Raw genomic sequence first — 17,826 nt, 5'->3', positions numbered from 1 at the left:
TCAGTCAGTTGTTTTCTCAGGAAGCTGGGGTGCTCTGTATCTTTTACACTACACTTTTACAACTCATTAGAGTAAAAACAGAACTGCATGCTTGGGGCTGGTGTTTGTAGATGGATGTATTGTCAGCTGCAGGAGTGGATAATAGATTGACTGTGTGTGTGTGTGTGTGTGAGAGAGAGAGAGAGAGAGAGAGAGAGAATGTTCTGTGTGTTTATTTTTATTTTAAACAAAAGATAAACATTAATCTCTTTCCTCTGCCGCTTTGTTTTACAGTCATTAATTGACAATTATTGTGGCAGGGAACTGTTTTTTCTGCCAGCAGTTGAAAGACTCTCCTGTTTTTCCACTGAGCAGCTTCAGTCGAGCAATCTCAGTCCTTGCTGTTAAAGGCACATTTTTCCTCAAATGGAAAATAAGGAAACCAAATTTCTACATTTGAGAATAGAAAATAAAGTTAAAATCAAGAGGTACAGGTAGGGGTAAATAACTGCCATGATAATGTAGGAGATAATTGGTGGATAATTGTGGAGATAATTATCAGGGTTGTTCTGTGTGTATTATGAATATACTTGATTTGCTTTTGAATGAAGCTAGTGATTAAGCAACATAATTCTTGTTCCAATCTATAGTAGTGCTCATGTCAGTGGCTCAAGTATTAAAACCTCCTTCAGTTACAATTTTTGAAATTGTGTGTGTGTGTGGTGGGGTGGGGGGGGGGAATCTAAATTTGGTCCGCTGGCACTCTCAGTAGTGTCTGGCGCTGTCGTCATGAGGACCAGTTTGAGTTATAGTCTCTATGAACATTTTGGGAAAGTGATGACATTTTTGCTGGTCCTTAAAAATTTAGTAAATGATGTAATAGTAGCTGTCTGAGGCTTGAGATTTGGTTTCAGGGTTCAGGTTAGAATTAGGTTTAGGTTAGAGTTGGGGTTAGGCATTTAGTTTTGATAGCTGAGGTAAGGATAAGGGGCTAGGGAATGCATTATGGCAATGAGTGTCCTCGCAAAGATACAAGTACATGACTGTGTGTGTGTGAGTGAGAGAGAGAGAGAGAGAGAAAGATGCAGGGGAAGCAGTGTGTGTTTCTGTGGGAGTTTTAAAATGTTGTGTTAGGAGCGATAGTTTGGGTGGGAGTTTGGGTGCCAATTGTCCTACTATGGTCTGGCCTGATTTTGCATAAGCCTGATGAAATCACCCAGAATCCTTTTAAGGTTTTGGCTGCAGTGGAGTGTTAGATTGAATTTACTGGGATGTAGTGAGAGTGGGTTTGAACTTGTAACCTACTCATCTTTACTGCGAACAGACTTGTCAAGACTAATGAATGCAAAGTAAATTGTAATGTTAATAGGAGGTTCAGGCTTTTCTGTAGTTAAACAATGCATCCAATATTGAGTTTACAGTGACAGAGAGACAACACAAAAGCAGACAACTGTAAGCTTATTCAGGTGAGAAAAGACTGTGAAAGAACTAACTCACAGCGACTATTTAATGTTTTCTTCACTAGTAAATGCCACTTTCTTGCATCTCTGTCCACAGCCCAGCAGGAGGATGTACTGTGTAACTTAACTGAATTTGTAAAAATGTCAGTTTTTCTCCTCAATGGTATGACAAGTTAATTATTGTTAGCCATGGTGCCACCAAGTGGTTTGTTCCAGTCGACAGCAAGGAACATCATCTGGAAGACACACCTCTTGTGAAGGTTCGTGCGATCCAGAGATCTCTCTGCTCATTTTCTTTGCTCTGTATGTATTTTTACTTACGTTTCATTCATTGGGTCTAGTGAACTGCTCTTGGCTGAAGCTGAGACTGTCCTTCAAGGGCCAGACCTCTGTGAAAAGACCTCAATAAAATGTAATTCTGGAATCAAGTGTGGAAAGTTTTATGTCTGTGGAAGGGTTTTATTGGGGCAATGATTCAGAAAAGATCCTCTGTCAGTCAATGAGTTATAATTTTGTGTCTGTGGTAGCTTGAGGTCAGTTGGATATTGTGTTTAAACAGGCCTTTAAGCAGAATATCTACAAGAGTGGTTTGAGATGAAATGCAGCACTGATGCAACAAGGAGCAAGACTGAATGAGAACCACAGGCCTCACTTTTGTTCATGTCCTCCTCTCTCCTTGGAAACTCAGCCTTCTTGTTCTTAATATATGTTGAATTTTCTACATCAACCATTTTTATAACAAGTGATCCCCTGATGCTTGATACACGTTGCAACTTGTTTTTGTAAAAAATCTGAGTGTAGCGTGTAAAATGCTTCTTTGATGTACATTGCTGTGATAGATGGGTGTGACCACACCTAATCCACAGCTGATTGAGATCAGCTTAATGAATGAATAAATGAATGGTTGATTGGACACAGCCTATATAAGCTTTGTGTCCACTGCCACTGGCAAGGCCACTACAAACAGTGCGTTGCAGATTGCCTCGTTGTTAGTGTTGATGTCAATCTTCTGGTTCTTGTTTGTTTTTGTGTTTGAACATTTCTTATTCTGTCTTTATTTTTGTCTAGGCCTTAGACCAGAGGGCCATAAAGTATTCAAAGTATTTTATCGTGTTGTCAGCACAGAAGTGACGTGGCGTGAAATGACACACAAAATGACTTAATGAAGGTGGCACATTAATCATATGTCATTTTGTGATACCAGGCTATGTTGCGGCTAAACTAAATACAGAAACATGCTGCAAGTCACACATAACACAATGGAAAGAAATAACTAAACAGTTTAATTCACCTAATGGAAATGAGCTAGTGATGAAGAATGTCACTTACATAGTTGACGTCAGACTTCACAACCTACAAAAAGCATGTCCTGTTGACTTCTGTGAAACTCACAGGATGTTTCCATATCTGACTGTGTTATCTATATAGACTTTTTGGTCACACCTAACAATACAGTGTAATTCTGTATTTGGTTGTGTATCCTCACTTTTCAGGGCTATGTTTTGCATGTGTTTTTGTAAGTTGCAGTACACTTGAGTTTTGCCATATGTCAAAATTTTAGAAGAGCTCAGTTTTCCTCAAACTAAAATATGAAGCAGGTATTGTCACATTTATCCACATTGGAAAACACTCTGATTTAAGTTTGCGAGATGCTGGCTTAGTGGTCAAAATGCAGAGAATATATCTCATTTAGATTTAGGCAGGTTAGTGTTAGCATGGTCTCAGAGGTCATAAAAATTCACAAAATACAGTAACACATTATATGTCAGCTAGTAAGCACTACAAGCTAGAAATGGTATCCAGCACATTAGATACGTAAACATAGTAGGAGCAAAAGTGCCAGTTGCTTCAGCGTTCTATCTCTAATGTTGGTGCCTACTGTGCACTTCATCTGCTTTCACAGTCTTCACTCATACTCTCAGAGTATAAAGCCCAAAGGATTGTTTAACTGTAATAAATTGTGGTTATTCGGACACCCAGCATTTCATTCCTTATCTCAGACCCTTTCATCTACCACATGGGGAATAGACGGGGGAGTTTCAGTTCCTCATTTGTAGGAGGAAAACATCCACACTGCCTTGAAGCTAGGCCATAGCTTGCTAAAACCATCCACTGTACATTCTGTACCTTGCCTGTTATCTTGTTTTTATAGTCTATTGTTTAGCCTTTTAATAATAAAATGCCCATGACACAAAACACTCTTATTTGCATATGTGAGGAAAAAATGTTACAAAATAAAGCAAAAACAAAACAATCATTTAACAGGCATTTGCAAAGCAATCAAATGTGAAGGATTTATTAGAGAGGGAAAAGGGAAACACTAGTATTTTTAAACCTGTATTTTGGCTTGGTTTTTGGCTGTGAATGATTGATAGCGGCAGGGTATTGAGCAAGAATGGTGTACCCAGCCACCGTGAACAGCTGCTACAGTGTAATTCAATGGACAATTGTCAAAATAAGTCGGCAAAAGTGCTTGTTTTTGCCACTGACGGGCTCAGATTGTTGCTATAAGTGTCTGTCAACATAACAGAGATGGACTGTTTGACTAAAGAGTAAGATCCTTTTTGTTTAACTAGAAACTTGGCTATAGATCCCCAGCAGACTCCATTGCCAAAACAAGAATTTTACCTTTCAGAACATGGCATGCTGGAATACCGCTATGTGTGTTTGTGTTATTTTTGTGACTTTCAGTGGTGAAAGAAGTTTTCCAGTCGTTTACAAAAGTGATTGTACCACACATTACAGTATCACATACATTTTGTACAAAACATAATAATCACCTGCTCACATTTTTTCATTCACATAATGAGAATATTCCTTAATTTCTGTATGTGGCGAGACTCTGGATGTGAGCTCCAGTGTTTGGTGTGATGGCTGTGAGCTTTGTCCACTCGCCTTCCAACCCAGCCATCTTCTGATGAGTTGTAGGTTGGTAGGAATGAACAAAAACATGACAAAGTTGATTACACTGCTTTTGCTAAATACAGTTCTGTGTCAGGGATCACACCAAGATTCCAGGTGTCTGACTTCAATTTAGCAAAAGGCTGCCTAAACTACAAATGACATTGTTAGATGTACTGGTAATGGGTGTAACAAATTACAACAATGCCTGACTAACAATGTTGGTATATTCCTTGTGTACATTTTTGCTGTTGCTATTTGCATCGCATTGGATAAGACTCCAGATTGCATGTGTGTTTTTTTGGCCAGTGTTATTCCAATGCCGGCCTTATTCCCAGGCTTTTAAAGAAGAAAGTCTGAGGCTGCTGGAGCTTCAGTTGTACAGTCTTGGAGATTGAATAGCTGATAAATGAGGAGGTAGATCGTGATTAATCTCTTCCCAAAACTTATTTCACCATAATTGGTAAAATGCAAGATACCAATGATAATAGTCACTTTACTTACTGTAATTGTGTGTGTGTTCCTCATTCTCTCCTTGTGTACAGACTTTAACCTGGGTGTGCACTAACCCACAGGGAAATTGAAGTGTGCATGAGTAGAATCTGTTGAGGGTGAAGACTTTGTATTAGGGTTCAGGTCACTTTTGGTTAGGATCAGGGAAGGTTTTTAGGCTTAGGCATGTAATTGTGATGGTTAAAGTCAGAGTAATAGACTAGGGAATGCATTTTGTCAACCACTGTCCCCAAAAGGCAGTGAAACAAACGGGTGTGTGTGTGTGTAAGTATTTGGTAGCTATAATCCACATCTGCATCACATATGTCTGGAGTTATTCAGTTATCCAGTATAAACTGTGTAGAAGCTGAAACCAGAAGTTGAAAATATCTCCTAATGGTATGTCCAGGTTTTTCCATTTGTTTCAGAGTGGTCAGTCTAATGTCAATGTCCTTAACTGAGGTCAGTTGCTATATTTACTGAAGTCTCAAGTCAACAAAAGTCTTGCAATATTAATTTGCCCTGCAGCCATTATTGTCATACAGATTTTTTTTATTGTTTTAATGTTAAGAATTCATCTCAATTTTTTTCTTTTCATTTTTTTGGCTTTTGGAGCACTGCAGCTCAAACAACAAACAAAAAGAAAAACTTTTTTCAAAATTATTAAGAATTTCAAACCAAACATGCAACAAATGCCCCCTCCCCCATTGTGCACCACTGACTTTCCCCCAGTTCGATGCATAATTGCTTTCCTTGCTATGTAGTGTCCTCCCACATCCCCTCCCCTTTGTTTTCCAGGGCGGGGAAAATTTAGTTAAAGGCATGCACCACTCGAAGGGGAGACATGAGTATCTCCGAGGCTATACAAGAGGACACAGCTGTAGGGAGGGAGAGGATATGATCGGGGGTTCCTGCTAACGGCAGACTTTCTGTACGACTTGTGTCATCACTATTAATCCCACAAGCACAGAGATGGTGTGGACGAAGTAGTGCAAACCTTTCCACTGAAAGTCAACTCAGTCCTTGAAAGCCCTTCTGTGGTGGTAAGATATATTTTAATTACTTAATACACTAATTTATCATTTCTGAGAAACATGAAAGATCAAGTTATACCTTAAATTTATCATTCCAAAACCTTGTAATGATGAATGGATTCACATAGTAGGAACTTAAGCTGTGATATTTGCATGTTAGCCTACCCTACTCTTGTACATTTATGGTAAAAAATGTTGTTAACCATGATCATCAGGCTCATCGGTATTATCAAAAACTTTTCAGGTTCTTGACAGCATGTAATATTTATCAAAAGATGAAAACGCTAACTTATTTTTAATTTAGTCCAGTTGTAATTTCTCGTTAATATAAGCTGAGTAAGCATTTTTGTTGTAACAGTGCACTCAGCCTCACAGTCCACATTGTCTCTACAGGAAGTGAAAGTGAGTATCACACCAGATAAACTCACAGAAATTCATTAACTTGCAAGTTAAGTGGGGAATTAGAGCTAGTGACTTCCAGAGGCAAAGCTGAACAAAAGAGCAAAACAACAGCAGCATTAAGAGACCTGTCTCATTATTTTATCATTGACAAGATGACTGATATCAAGACTTGTGTACCAGTTAGGGTGATATCCTGGAACTCTTTAAAATAGTGGATTATAAAAAGAACCAGTTCAACCAGGAGGCTGTGATGTTTCTGTTTTATTTGTTTATTTCACTGACAGACAAAGACCATAACCACTTTATTGGTCAAGTAGACTAAAAGCAAAGGAATTTGGCTCAGTGATGTTAGTGCAGGAAGCCGCATTCCCTTGAGTTAATCTAGTCTTAATTATCTATCATAATATTAATGGCTTACTTTCATGTGCATTTAGGATTTCCGCCTTGATAAAACAATGAATAACAGCCTGTTTGTTTAAAACACGTAACACTGACATTTGATTCAGAGGCTTACGAATACAAAATGCAAAAGAGAGCCTTATATGCTAGTATCTACTGATGGAGCAGGTTATCAGATGTCCAGCACACTATCCCAGTTTTCAAACTGTTCTATTTCAAACAACCACAAGTACAGTAGGTGATGTGTGTTCTGCACCACAAACTCTATTTGAAAGGATACTGCCATGCAGAATCTGATCTGTGTAGCATTTGAAAAAAAAAAAAAGTTAGATTGTCTCTCAAAGACTCTGTGCCAAAAGATCCCTGGCAGTTACCCACCCTCTGTTCAGAAACCACTCCACATGTGCTTTTGCATGCACTCAGCATCTGCCATGCCGTACAGAGTACTCACCTCATGATTAAGTTTCTGTGGTCTCCCAGTAGGTTGAATAGGAAACCATTTGACCATCTCAGTGATGAAATTTTAAAATATGACATATTGATTGCAGATGCTAATTGGTTCTTTTGGTTGATGGCACTTTCCAAAGGTTTTCAAGGTCATACAAGAGCTGGCGCCTTGCCTTATCTGTCTCATCCTAGTATTCTCGGGGGATGGAAAGACCTGATGAAAGTATAGAGGCTTTTAGTGGAAGATGCAAAGGTTTCTTCTCACTTCCTGTATGTTTTCTACCAATCAGACAAAAACCTGCTGTTGGTATTAGCTTAATCATGCATTTGCAAAATGATACTTTGCAAAAAGATAAGAGCAGTTTATCTTAGTAACACAAGTACATTAACTTTAATTACAGTACAATTTGTGTCTTGCATCCAAGTTACAATTTATTTTGTTTTTGCTAAATGAGAAAGTAATTGTTAGATCTCACTGAATTCCAAGATGTGCTGCAAATGCATTCCAAACAAGGCAGACACACAAAGCCGTAATGCAACACTAGTCCTGTCTGAATAAGGTTTAAACCTAGGACTGAAGTAGGACTGAAGTGACAGTGCTCAAGGACTGGTGAATTTAAAGTAACATAAAGAAACTTTTGTTTGTTTGTTGATTTGTTGTTTCTCACTTTCAAGACTTGAATCCAAGGGTTTGTCAGGGTACCACCATGTGCTTAATGAGGCATCTGCAAAGCAGATGCTTAAATTGATTTTTTTTGTTTTTTTGTGTTGTTTTGTTCTCTGAGTTTTACACTAATACTACAGCACATAGTTAGGTTAACGCAAAATGTGGGGACACATTAAAATAGACTGTGTTTCCTTAGAAGTCAAGTAATGAAATGATGCTGCATCGTGCATTCTTTCACAGTGTGTGTGCTTTTTAAATGTGTTTTTAAATGCTATGCTCACTTTTAAATGCTCAGTGACATTCCATGTTAAAGAATGGAAGCTCAACAATAGACCAGAGTAAACAAGCTGGACAAGTGACAAAAATGTTCATATACAGGGAAATCCTGCATGGGTATTTTATGACATGATTTCTGTGCATTGACCTACATACAAACAATCAAAGCTTTCAGTTTCACTCTGAATCATTACTACAAAGACACCTTATTATTGGAAACAGGTTTTATGTGTATTTCTCTAGGTAACATGAGCTGAATTCTGTGTGTTCTTTCATTTCTTTGCTGCATTTGCTTAGGCAATTACCAAATTTCCTCCAATCTTAACTCATCTTATCTTTAAAGACATCATAAGTACATCAACACAACACCTACACTATACTTGCGTCAGCAACCTGTTGTCTCCCTTTGATGGTTTGACCTTAAACCCAGTGTACACTGATAAAAATCTAAATTGAGTCTCAGGATGCTCACATTGGATCTTATCATACGGTAATGGGTAGGTTTATTTGAACAAAGTTAATTTTTGAGAGATGTGGATTTTTTACATTTCCTGTTTACTCCTTTATCCTATTTCAGGATGATATCAGATTATTTATCTTCCAGGTTTTTGTTGTTGTTGTTGTTTTTTTTTTTTTTTATTTTTTTAACTTCATTTCACTATCCAGCTGAGCATGTATCTCCACTTTGCTTGGAGCCAGTCTCATACAGTCTCACTATGACAGGCCATATGGGAACGCAACACTAGGGACAACATCCAAGTCTAATTGTGACACTGTGTTTATTTCCTGTGTGACTGTCTGTCATTGCTGGTCACATTACTGTATTTCCTGTCAGGATATGTCAGTTCACCCACTCTCCAGCAATTCTGGTTTCTGTGTCACTTTCTCCACTGCTGTCACTGTCTGCATCTGTTTGTGTGCGTTTGTGTCACATATGTGCTATACCTGAGCTGTTACATTGATATGATATGGTTTACATGGCCATTCTAAAAATGCAGCTTACTGTACTCCAAGATGCTTTGGATTAAAAAGTGTATTTTTCCAGTTTGAAAGGCTAATTCTGGTGTAGAACTTGGGACTTGTTTTTATTATAAGAGTAATGCTGCACCAACCTGACTACTCTTGTTGCAAACAGCAAGAGCAGTCAGATGATCAGACAGGTTTAAAATCAACAGATTTGAAAGAGAAAATGAAGGAAAACAGGGAAATAATCACATAAAGTGTCCTTTGCAACCATCCATCACAGTTAATTGGCTTGTTTTCAGGTTCAACTTTGACCTTCTATTGTTGTGCATGAACAGTTTTTCTGGATAATGAGGGACTATCACCAACATTATAGGACCACTTTCTTAATGTTTTACCTCAAAATGAAGAGGTTTAGAAAAGCTGGTCAGTCTGGCTCATTTCCATTATGTTTGATCATTTGAACAACTATTTCTTGTATGGGTGGACTTTGTTGCACCAGTGTACACAGCCATGTTCCCAGATCTCAGCAAACACTTTTGTGAATACAGCAATACAATAGCAACCAATGGAAATTTTTGGCAAAACATGAAAAAGAAACAAAAACAAAATTCAGTAAACCAAAATGATCATTTAAGGGTTTTAATATAGATACTGATGGACTGCCAACCAACCCTTTTATTGGGATAGGCTTCAGCAACCTCACATGACTTTAAATAGGAATAAGCCTAGAAAATCGGTAGTTGAATAGACACCAATTTTCAGCACCAGTAGTTTTGCATCCTGCTGAGACTGAATAGAGCTGGACAAGCACCATTTAGCATTATATCCACAAGAGTTAACACATATGTACTGCTTCACTTAGGCTTGGCCATGAAGGTTGCCACATTTGAAGAACAACACAAGTATAATTAACTAGCAAAACTCTTAGTTGGCCAGTTTATGGTCTTTCCCTTTACTCATTCTATTTGTATTTCATGTTTCAATGCATTTTTAATATTTTGTGTTTTCTGTATCGCTGCAAGCCAAACTTTCCAATATGAAGAATGTCTTGAAATGTAACTCCTCTCATTTTACTTTTGAGGTTGAAGAGAGGAATGAAATTCCTCCAACTGGTATCATCTTTACATCTCTGAGTCATCTGAAATCAGCAACCCTGCACCTGCCTGCCACCATGAATGCCTCAGCCGGCAACAGCACCCCTCTCTGCTACTCCATCAAAAGCCCTCCATTCAACCTAAGCTACCTCCCCACCGTAGCCTCAGCCTACTTTCCGGCCATCTTCTGTGCTGTCGGTCTCATTTCCAATCTCATCGCCTTCGTAGTTCTCGTCAAGTCTTTCCTGCAGGGACACAGCCGCTCACGCTCCTCCTTCCTGATCTTCCTTGGCGGCCTGGTGGTGACTGACTTCATGGGTCTTCTGGTCACAGGCTCCATTGTGGTCACCTTCCGTTTTACAAACTTTAACTGGCGCAGTTTAGACCCTTACTGCCACTTCTGCAACTTCATGGGCATGTCCATGGTCTTCTACGGACTGTGCCCACTGCTGCTTGGTGCTGCCATGGCTGTGGAGCGCTTCATTGGCATCAACTGTCCATTTGCACGCTCCACCAGCACACCCAAGAGCCGGACAGTCTCCATGGTGCTGATGGTGTGGTTTATCGCCGGCTGCATCGCCCTGCTGCCACTAATGGGCATTGGGAGCTACCACATACAACGGCCCGGCTCCTGGTGTTTTTTCAACATCAGCTTTGAGGGGAATGACCAGGTCTTCTCCCTGCTCTTCTCAGTTGTTGGGTTGATGTGCATCGCTGTGTCATTCCTGCTGAATACGATAAGTGTGGTGACCCTGATCAAGGTGTGCTGCGGGCAGCACAGGAGGCAGCGGCGCCAGAGACCATGAAGTGGAGATGATGGTTCAGCTCATCCTGATCATGGTAATCGCTTCTATCTGCTGGTGCCCCCTCCTGGTGAGTTTCTCAAATGTGTCTGCATGTAATATGTTTACAACTTTAGTCTAGTGTGTATCTTTACATTAAAACATTTAGGGTTAATTTAAGATTGATACAGTGTTTCCCCAACTGAATACAGTCAGTGAGAGAAATTCTGTTATCTCTGCACACTTCTATTGTCAAGAAAAACCTTTAATACACAATAATGCCCTTTCCTAACACATTGGTGTGGTTTGTCACGCTTTTTGTGAGCTTTTTCTAAGATAACTGACAGAAAGCTGCAAAATAAATAGAGCACTCTGAGCCTATTGTTAAACTGCTATGGGCCAGCACTCAACAGGAAAGTCTCTGGCCTTGTTTCAACCTGTGTAAATGAGTATTGGCCTCTCTAACTATAGTCTGTGGTCTGTGACAGCATGTGTTGTGTGGTGATAAGACCCATAGGCTAATGTGCCTTCTGTGGCTGCAGGCAGAGGGGGGAATATCTGTTCACTCAATCTTTCTACTTTCCTACACGTATCTTCACATTTTGCACATTGTTAGCAAATGACTATAGATGTCATTGACTATAACTGTCCACCAGAAAGCTATCCACAAAAACGTTTACCCTTTTATTGTCTCTGTAGGTTTCTACATAACATAGATTGAGATTCTAATTTGTTAAATGCCACAGAGTAAAAAAAAAAAAGAAGCTGATAATGTGTTTTGTGATAGACTAAACTTTAATGAAAGAACTATCAACAAAACATCACCCATAAGGTTGTAGATGGGAAGATAAAAATACATTCAGTCATGATAGTGGTTTCTTGTGTATCTGGGAAAAAACCCAACCCTTACCCTGTCTGTCCAGCTTTTGTTGTTACCAGTGTTTCCCTTCAGATGTTTTAACTTTAATGACTTCCCTTCTGCCTGCTTCATTCCTCCTTAGCAATGAGGCCTCCTAACTAGCTGATCTGAGGGTTAATCTGATCTTAGCCTGGATCACAGGACCCTATGATGCCCAGCTTGAGATGACAACTAATATAAGTTCAAGAGCATGGGTGGAACAGTGCTTTTAAAGGAAAACTATACTTTGTCATGTCAGCTTGTATTTTAGTTTTGTTCCTCAAGCCTTTGGTTGAAAGGAATGAAGTGCTCACTGATACCACCCTGATAAACCTGCTCACTATTATGTCATCTTATCATGAAGTATGGGTCTGTGGTAAACAAATAAACCTCTTGTGAGGAATTTTTGATGAGATCTTTGAAACTTTTGTAATACAGTTTCTGTTTTAATTTTAATAAAATTAGTCAATCCCATCACAAACTGGTGCAGTCTATGCTGCTTTCAAGCCATTCATTCCAGAATTTAACACATAGCTGTTATTCTACCACCGGGGAGGCTTTTAATTCCTACAAGCATTTTAGCAGTTTATAATAAGGAATAGAAGGGTCAAAGTCTGGTGCCTGACTGAAGCACATATTTTCCTGCCGTCCTGTTTAACCTCAGTTGTGTGACACCCTGCACAGATATATGTTCTGGTGAAAGCACTGACTGCTGGTCCTGTACAAGGTGAAAATCTTTTACTCTACATACGAATGGTCACCTGCAATCAGATATTTGACCCCTGGATTTACATCACGTTTCAAGTGTCCCAACTGAGGCGAGTACAAAGTAAAACAAAAACGCTGAAAGGTTGTAACAATATCACACCATCCCCATAGCAACTGCTCACCCCTGTCATACTGGGACTTAGGTCTGCATGTCCTAAACATCTGCCAGTGGTACTCATAGATTAATTCATTTGTATATCACAGTTTATCCAATGCTGTACAGTTTCTTATCAGCTCACAATTCATCATTCTGGGCATGCTTCATAGTCCAGCCAGTGTCCCATCTTGGTTTTGCTGCTGCTTTGTAGCCTACATTTCATTCCATTACTGGTCAGTGAATAAACACTTCTCTGAGATACTTTCTCATGTGTGTTTATTCATGTGTCTGTGCCTGCTCCCATTCCCTGACACTAACACAGATAAACTGTAATAGCTTAGCAATTGGCAGATTGTAGTTTTATTTAGTTACTCAAACATTTCTTCAGTGCAGAGCTGCAGAAATCCTTACCATAAGAGTTAAATATCAAGATGGTTATTCAGGTTCAGTCGTTATAATGCCCTAGAAAAATGTAATCTAGCCACAGTAAGTTATCTACAGACAAGCCTTGTTGATGCTCAGAGCTTAAAATTGCCCTGATGCCAGTACACAACATGAGTGTTACCATTTCCTTCTGTTAAAGTCTCTTTGAGTCTCTGCAATACCTCTGCCTCCGAGAAAAGTTTGCCTAACTAACTCAATGGTTTGCAATCATCATAACACTTGCATGCAACAATTTTTTCACACTATGCAGTGGATTTAGGTAACTGTTTTCCTTGCACTACTTGGGTGTAAGCCACAGGAGAACAGTTGCACTACTATCTGAATTTGGAACAGAGACAACAATAAGCCAATTTGTCATCCCTAAAGGAGCTTGTTAGCATGTTTTAGCTCCTCAAGAGACTGTCAGGCTAATGCTAATAAGGCTATGCCTCACATAAAATGCTGCATCTTAACTAAAGCAGGGGGATAATTGTGTTGCAGCAGCCTCTGTCTCTTGGCAAAATTAGCCAAGCCATTCCCTCAGTGAATACATGTGTGTCTGTGTACATTTGAAATATTAACCAAATTTTTCCTTCCCATTTTCTTCCTTGTGTCTGATCTCTCTTCTCAACTCCTTTCTTTTCCATTATTTATTTCTTCTCTTTTCTTCATTCCTCTGCCTTTATCTTATTTCCCCTACAATCCCTCCACCACCAGGTCTATACTGTACAAACTGTGCTGTCCAAAGCCAAAACCGAGGACAAATTCCTATTGCTCTATATACGCTTCGCCACCTGGAACCAGATCCTGGACCCGTGGGTATACATCCTGTTTCGGAGGGCGGTTCTTAAAAAAATTTACCCCCGCTTTGACATGTCCCGGGGCTCCATCATGACCCTGTACCCATATTTCAGCGACACCATGCGCAGGCTCACACGCTCTTCGCTTGGGAGCACGCCAGGATCGGATGCAACAGGAGACAGGAGAAAGTCAAATGTAACACCCCTGTCTACCTTGAAGCCAGATCCTCCTTCTCCATGATTGGTTGAATTTGAGTTGTTGTTGGGGCAGAATGAGTGACATGATTGGGTCGCAGTATGTGTTTGACTGTTTACACCCTCTCATCAATTCTCATGTGGACTATGACAAGGGTAGGATGCAAGATTGCACCTATATAACCTGAAAGGATTATGTTACTGCATATCATTTAAATATTTTTTCAGTATTAGCATCGACACTTTAATTCAGAACTAAGTATACAACAGAACAGGGATCAAACCTGTAATTTATCAATAAAAAAGCAATCCCTCTAACCACTATACTGAAGTCAGCTAAGGCAAAGTTTAAGCTATCTACAATCACTGTCATTTCCAGATGTACTGCTTCACACTGTTCAAGTATTTTCATGATGTATGACTTTTATGTAGTATTACAGTAGATTGGGGCATTTAGGTGATATGAATATGATGCTTTATTCTGGTGCATCATTATGCCTTTAAGATCACGTACACTTTGCTGAGATGCTCTTGAGTGTCACAATAGACCCAGAAAGAACTACTTTCTGGGAATGATTTCCAGTTGTGATTCTGATTGTCTCTTTGTTGCTTTATTTTGTACAAGCAACATCTAACCTATTGCATGTCTGTCCATCCTGAAAGAGGAATCCCTCCTCTGTTGCTCTTACTGAAGAGCCCTCCCTGTTTACCCATTAAAGTCTAAGGATAGAAGGTGTTCTTTGCTGCACAGAATGTTCAGCATTTTGATATTGTCATGTTGTGATACTGGGTTTTATAAATAACATTTGACTTGACTTTTTACCATAGCTGTGTTTTCAGGCTCATGCTAAGTGTGTTCCCTTTCCTAAGTATTTAAATGAACATTCCTGGGGGATCCCTTGAATGTTGAACATGACAGTACATCAAACACTGAAAACTGACTTCTGCTGATCTTGTAAAGGTTCTTACAAGTGAGAATGTTTTGACCAAAATTTAATATATCTTAACAGCTGCCTCCTGTGCAATTTTCACTGCATTGTCAACCAGACAGTATTATCTCATATGCAACTATATCTGCAGATTCTTAATTGTGACGTGCAGCTACTGCAAGGTCACGTGTAATAGGACTGAACATGCTCCCACATTATTAAGATAGCAGTTTCCAAACTTTGAATACTTGGAAATGATCATTTGCTAACTTTCCAAATTTTCTAGATTTGTGAACTGCCTATGTGTAATTTCTTGTATTTTATTTAATTAATAATTTTGTTTTCCACCTCATGCTTGTCTGTCATATACTGTATGGACTCACGCATGTTTTCCAGAGGAAAAAAAATAGACCATGAAAATGCAGTGTTAATAATGTCAATAACCAATTTCTTTTTTTTCCTTTCTTTTTTTTACATTTAACTTCAAAAATCAGATAAAAAATGTAATTACAATGTATAAGATATATAAATTACACTATATGAAAATGATGAAAATAATGCCTGATGTTGAGATTAATGTAATCTTTAGTAAATTTTATAAAAGAAGAAAGAGTAACTATTTAAAGTTGCCTATTATCTTTGGCGGTGTTATATAAATATCTCAGTGTTACTATTTTACTTATTTTAACTCATTTTACTCACTGTATCACTAGTGTGGGTTTGTTCTCCTAATTTTTGATTTCATTCTCTGCTGAAATAATCAATACACCAAAATTCCCATTTACCTCTACTGGAGTCTAGCCCTGCAGATAGTTTAGGTTTTATTTGTCCAGGTTTTGAGATATCCACCTTTGAGATTGGAAGTGGATAGATATTCATTTATGCTGCTCAAGCAAATAAGACATCATAGTGTGCAAAATATGGTCTAAAAAGTATTTTAAGTAAGTGAGCAAGGTTAAGAATAAGTGTATACAAGGCAAAGTGTAAAAATACATTTATGTAGCTTTTTTTTATTTGGGTGAAACGACCCTTTGAAAATAAGCTATGTGGTTTGTGTTGTTCTTGTTTGTCTTCCAATACTCTTTGAGAAATGTTCCTCTCTAAACTAATATATGTGTTTGCCTACAAAGGCAAAAAAATTTTTTAGATCCAGAGTTGCTCAGGAGGAAGGAAAAATAATATTTTTGGGGGAAGGGGTGAAATTGGAATAAGACTTAGCTGTACTAGCAAGCTAAGACCTATATATAATGTTAATATGGTTTCATAACCCTCTCTTTCCTCTTGCCTCTTTTCTGGGCCTCAGTCCAGTGCTAATAAAAGTGTTTTTATTTCTTCCTCCAGAGCATCTCTACCTCTCAGAGATGTTTAACTAAAACATCAAGTTGCTGTCTACTGAGAAGGTATTCATGATAACAATGTTCACTGCAAGTGAGTGCTGCAAGATTTATTTGTTGAGTAATTCAAATCCAGCCTGACAATTTGGGCAATGCCATGACAAACATTTTAGCTAAATTGTTATATTTTGCTGAAAATTACCTCCTTTTTGCCATTTGTTACATTACTTGATTACTCTGTCACCCAGCTATTCATGCTGATCCTGCACCTAATTCATTTTGAACATTGTATCATCACTGATATCAGTCTGACTGTCACTAGATTCCCAAACAAATCGACCTGAACCAACCACAGATAATAGCTGATATGTGTCTTGTTTTATATCTTTGGTTGTATCATCCGATGAAAATGAAGAGTAACTGTTGAATGCGCCTGACAGAAATGGCATGTGATTGTACATAGAAATAAAGGATTAGTAAAATTACTGAATGATGGACTTGTCTGTTAAACACACACATGGTTGGCAACTACGATTTCAACCTTTTTACTTACAATTTAAACATGTAAAATGTACCATACATTTTCAGGTCTTCATGAAGAGGTGCAATCATATACAAAGTGTTAAAACATCACTAGCAGGCAAATACTGCATGTACTGTAGAACAATCTAGCCAGAATGAGTGAAGTCGAGTTTAAGTGCATTTTGAAAATTGTCAGCTCAGTGTTTATTTGCGTACATGTGCTCAAGGAATATGAATTAATACTTTATTCACACTGTTTGGTGAGCCAGAACAAGCTTGATGCTTCCTTCTTTTCTCTAAGTAGACAGACAAATAGAGAAACACATCATAACTAGGAATAGTTATACTGGAGTGTAAAGACTATGATAGACTGGTCTAGTATATTTACATTTTTTCTTTGAAACTAACCAGAAATGTTTCCCAAGAATTTATGGCAAAAGTGGGACACAAGTGAATATGTCATATGATGATATTTTAAAATCGCTGATCATGAAGACTATTATTTTTTGTTTCCAGCAAAATCAATAAAAGGAATTCCAACGAAATGGTCTGCATGCACACAAGCTAGCTTCGTTTTTTTTTTTGTTTTGTTTTTTTAATTAATTTTAATATTTTTATCATGGGAAGATATGAGAGGGGTTCCTGTTTGACACTAATGATCATGTGGGAAACTGAATCAGCATAGTAGTGCAGTTCAGCTGGAGACTACTCCCTTGACACACACAATTGTCAGGGGATTTCATTTTCAGATGAAAGGTTTGAGTAATGTCTTCATGAAGATTCTGTTTGGGAATTCAAGTTAGTCAGCAACTTACACAGAGGACTGAGAATAATTAAACTGCAATGATTTTTGTTGTTTTTTGACAACCTGCTTACAAACATTATATAACATAAATGCAGATCTTTAGGTCATTGTTAACAGAGAGTAAGCAGGGGAATATGTTCCGACTTTAAGATGACC

At 38.4% G+C, this 17,826-nt stretch overlaps 1 protein-coding gene across 1 annotated transcript; it reads left to right on the top strand.

The window, feature by feature from the left end:
- The first annotated feature begins 5,668 nt into the window (after positions 1-5,668).
- tbxa2r (thromboxane A2 receptor) lies at positions 5,669-16,828 on the top strand. Its single transcript, XM_018673048.2, is given in 4 exon segments — positions 5,669-5,875; positions 10,105-10,911; positions 10,913-10,990; positions 13,803-16,828. Coding segments are annotated over 3 exon segments (1,119 nt in total). The 5' UTR covers positions 5,669-5,875; positions 10,105-10,194; the 3' UTR covers positions 14,127-16,828.
- Positions 16,829-17,826: the final 998 nt, after the last annotated feature.

Source organism: Lates calcarifer, linkage group LG17 (assembly GCF_001640805.2).
Source record: "Lates calcarifer isolate ASB-BC8 linkage group LG17, TLL_Latcal_v3, whole genome shotgun sequence".
Taxonomy (NCBI): Eukaryota; Metazoa; Chordata; class Actinopteri; family Centropomidae; genus Lates; species Lates calcarifer.
Note: the sequence above shows the minus strand (reverse complement) of the source record. Positions and strands in the feature narration are given on the sequence as shown.